The sequence below is a fragment of the Lipophrys pholis genome, assembly GCF_963383615.2.
Source record: "Lipophrys pholis genome assembly, chromosome: 20".
NCBI lineage: Eukaryota > Metazoa > Chordata > Actinopteri > Blenniiformes > Blenniidae > Lipophrys > Lipophrys pholis.
In genome coordinates, this window is record NC_137648.1 from 1,384,539 (window position 1) to 1,387,290 (window position 2,752).

Below are 2,752 nucleotides of genomic sequence, written 5' to 3' on the forward strand. Positions count from 1 at the left end.
ACCAGATTATCAAAACAGAGTGAGATGGCAGAAGACATCATGTCTGATCTCAGGAACTCAAACATCCCATAATGCAACCTGACAGCAAATTCAACAAAAACACCAATAACCTCTTTTAAACTGCAGATTTTTGCCATTAAAACGCTTGATTCTGACCAAAACAATCAACCGATGACCTCCCAAAGTGTAATGTAGTAATCTCAAATACTCTACCCACAGAAGATGTTTGACTTTGGGTTGAAATTTAAGGATGAAACTAAAATGCACTTTAACCTTTCCCAGGTGAACTTAATGTGACCTTCTCTCAACTTCACCAAATGTTCAGTACTTTGTATGTAACGTGCTGTTCTCCAACGAGGAGCTCAACGACAAAATTCACAACAAGTGTTTGAACCAAGAATGGACCAATCACTGCCCTGCTTCACATTTTGACACCGAACAGCTGATCCACAGAACCTTGAAGCTCCAGACAGGAAGTTCTCAAGAGGAAGAGTCCACTGAGCTCAGAGTCGTCAGCAGGCTGAACAGAGACACCGGAAGAGTCTCAGAAAGACGTGAAGGCGGTGAGAGGCTCCAAGTGTGACGTCACAACATTGGAAACACCTGCAAGGGACCTGAACACGCACCAGCTCAGTGCTGCTCAGTCATTCTACTTAAATGTCCTAATAAATCACTGCAGCGTTCATTATTGTCTCCATAAGATTCATCCAAAAACCAAATATCCTGAACTTTCTTTTGTGAGTATTGTAGATATAATGCCACAGAAATCGGCAGAGAAATTTAAATGGTGAAAGGTTTAAATTTGAAAAGACATTTCCACACGTGATCCATTTAGAGTCAAATGCCGTCAAATTGCAGAGAATTTGTTCTGGGCCCAGAGAGAACATGCAAACAGAGCAGCCTGGACTTTTAAGACACGTATTTCCTATGAGGTCAGTGTGTTGGACTTCATTGGTATTTCAATTTGAAAACGTCTTGGTACTAAAGACTGTAGTGGATACCTAATGTGGCTATGCTTTGTCACTGCGCTCCAGGATGAGCAACATGTGAGACACTCCGCTGATCTGTGCGTAAAAACGGCGCTGGAGGCGTTTTGGAAGAGTGTGTCTAGAGGAAACGCGCCGCTGAAAAGTATGTAAATAGACGCATACGGTTGTGAAATCGCACTCCCGCTGTCGGTGTTTACAGCTGGTGCGAGAGGGAATAACTTGGCTGCAGCGGGGCAGAGAAGGAGACCAGAAGGACGCGCAGATATATATTTAGACAAGCGGAGACATGGCGATAACATTACAGAGCCTGGCCCGGACCTGGGGGACGGGAGCCGCTTAGAGCAGGAGAACTCAGCTCCTCGATGCTTTTCCTCCTCCTCCTCTCCTCCCTGCTGTCCTCGGGGATCTAGTCGGATCCAGTCTGGCCGTGGCGGACTTCGTGGTGCGCGTTAATCGGCGCGCGCTGCGGGTTTAATGAGGCGGAGATGCGGGTGGACGGCTGAGCGCGCGGTGAGGAGGACGACACGGAAGAGAGGGACAGCATAAAGAGGGAGGAGAAGGTGGCCGGTGCGCGGAGAGGGACGGAGGCTAATAAAGCGCAGACACTTCCCGCGGACTTCGCTATGGAAACTGGCCAGAACGCGCAGGTGCCGACATGGGAGGCGAGCACTCCGCCGGGGCGTGCGTCCCGGAGCGCGACCGGGACCGGGAGAGGGGCGACGTGTCCAGCCCATGCCCGCCGGCCAAGCAGCGCTCCCTGCGGGTCGTGTACGTCTGAACGACGGGCTGAACTCGGTGATGGCGAGCAGCCCGGAATCCGGAGCGCTGCAGTGCCTGCAGAGAGCGTGCGACTCGGAGAGCGCGCTGCTCACCACCGTCACCTTCGGGCGCCTGGACTTCGGGGAGACCTCGGTGCTGGACAGCTTCTACGACGCAGGTTTGAGGAGTTTGACAGATTCGTGTGGGTCAGGAAAAGTTTCCTCGACACAAGAGCTGCGCAATACTACGCAAATTATCGCGATATGATATGCGCAATATAACTGAAATAACGCTTTTACGCACACTGTGTGTTTATGTTCTGTAAAAGCAAAATGACAAAGCTTTGAAAAAAATATGAAAGAAAATGCAATTAATCAGGATTAAATCACGAAATAAATAATAATACAGGAGTTAAAGAAAAAGTCAACAAAATGCTTCTGAAGAAAATAAAGTAGTTATTGGGAAGAACAGATCTTAAAGTACAAAGATGTAAATATTGTTTTTATTACAAATCAAATCGTTATTACGACCCACAACTTTATGTGCATTTACTATGCAGCACTACCTCCAACTATATTCAACTGCTGTTTTAACAATTAGATCGATTAGATAAATAGATATAACATTTTGATGCAACAGCATATTAAAACTATAAAATTAATATACATATTTACATAATGTGCAACTGTTAATGTGGTAACTGTGCAATGTAGGAATGTTTACAGTTTGAATGTGCATGCAGCATGCATACCGAACTGTAAACGCGTGTGTGTGTGTGTGTGTGTGTGTGTGTGTGTGTGTGTGTGTGTGTGTGTGTGTGTGATTTCAGACAGCCACGCTGTCACGTGTGAAACATAAAAAGCGTGAGGTCATTTGTTTTATGATGCTCTGGTATAGTTATAAAAAAACAAACAAAGCTTGTACCCTGCACGTGGTTTGGTTTTTTTCAACCGGCCCACCAGAGGCGCCGAACCGACCAAACCGCCAAACTAACAGCAAATATT

General features: G+C 46.5%; 1 protein-coding gene across 1 annotated transcript in view; it reads left to right on the forward strand.

Moving 5' to 3' along the window:
• Positions 1-1,612: 1,612 nt before the first annotated feature.
• The window catches only part of map3k15 (mitogen-activated protein kinase kinase kinase 15), a gene marked incomplete at its 5' end in the record, with an annotated part of 27,281 nt that continues 26,141 nt past the window's right edge, over positions 1,613-2,752 (forward strand). Inside the window, 3 exon segments of the mRNA XM_080489814.1 lie at positions 1,613-1,637; positions 1,640-1,759; positions 1,762-1,926. Of these exon segments, the coding sequence (XP_080345940.1) occupies positions 1,613-1,637; positions 1,640-1,759; positions 1,762-1,926 (310 nt within the window).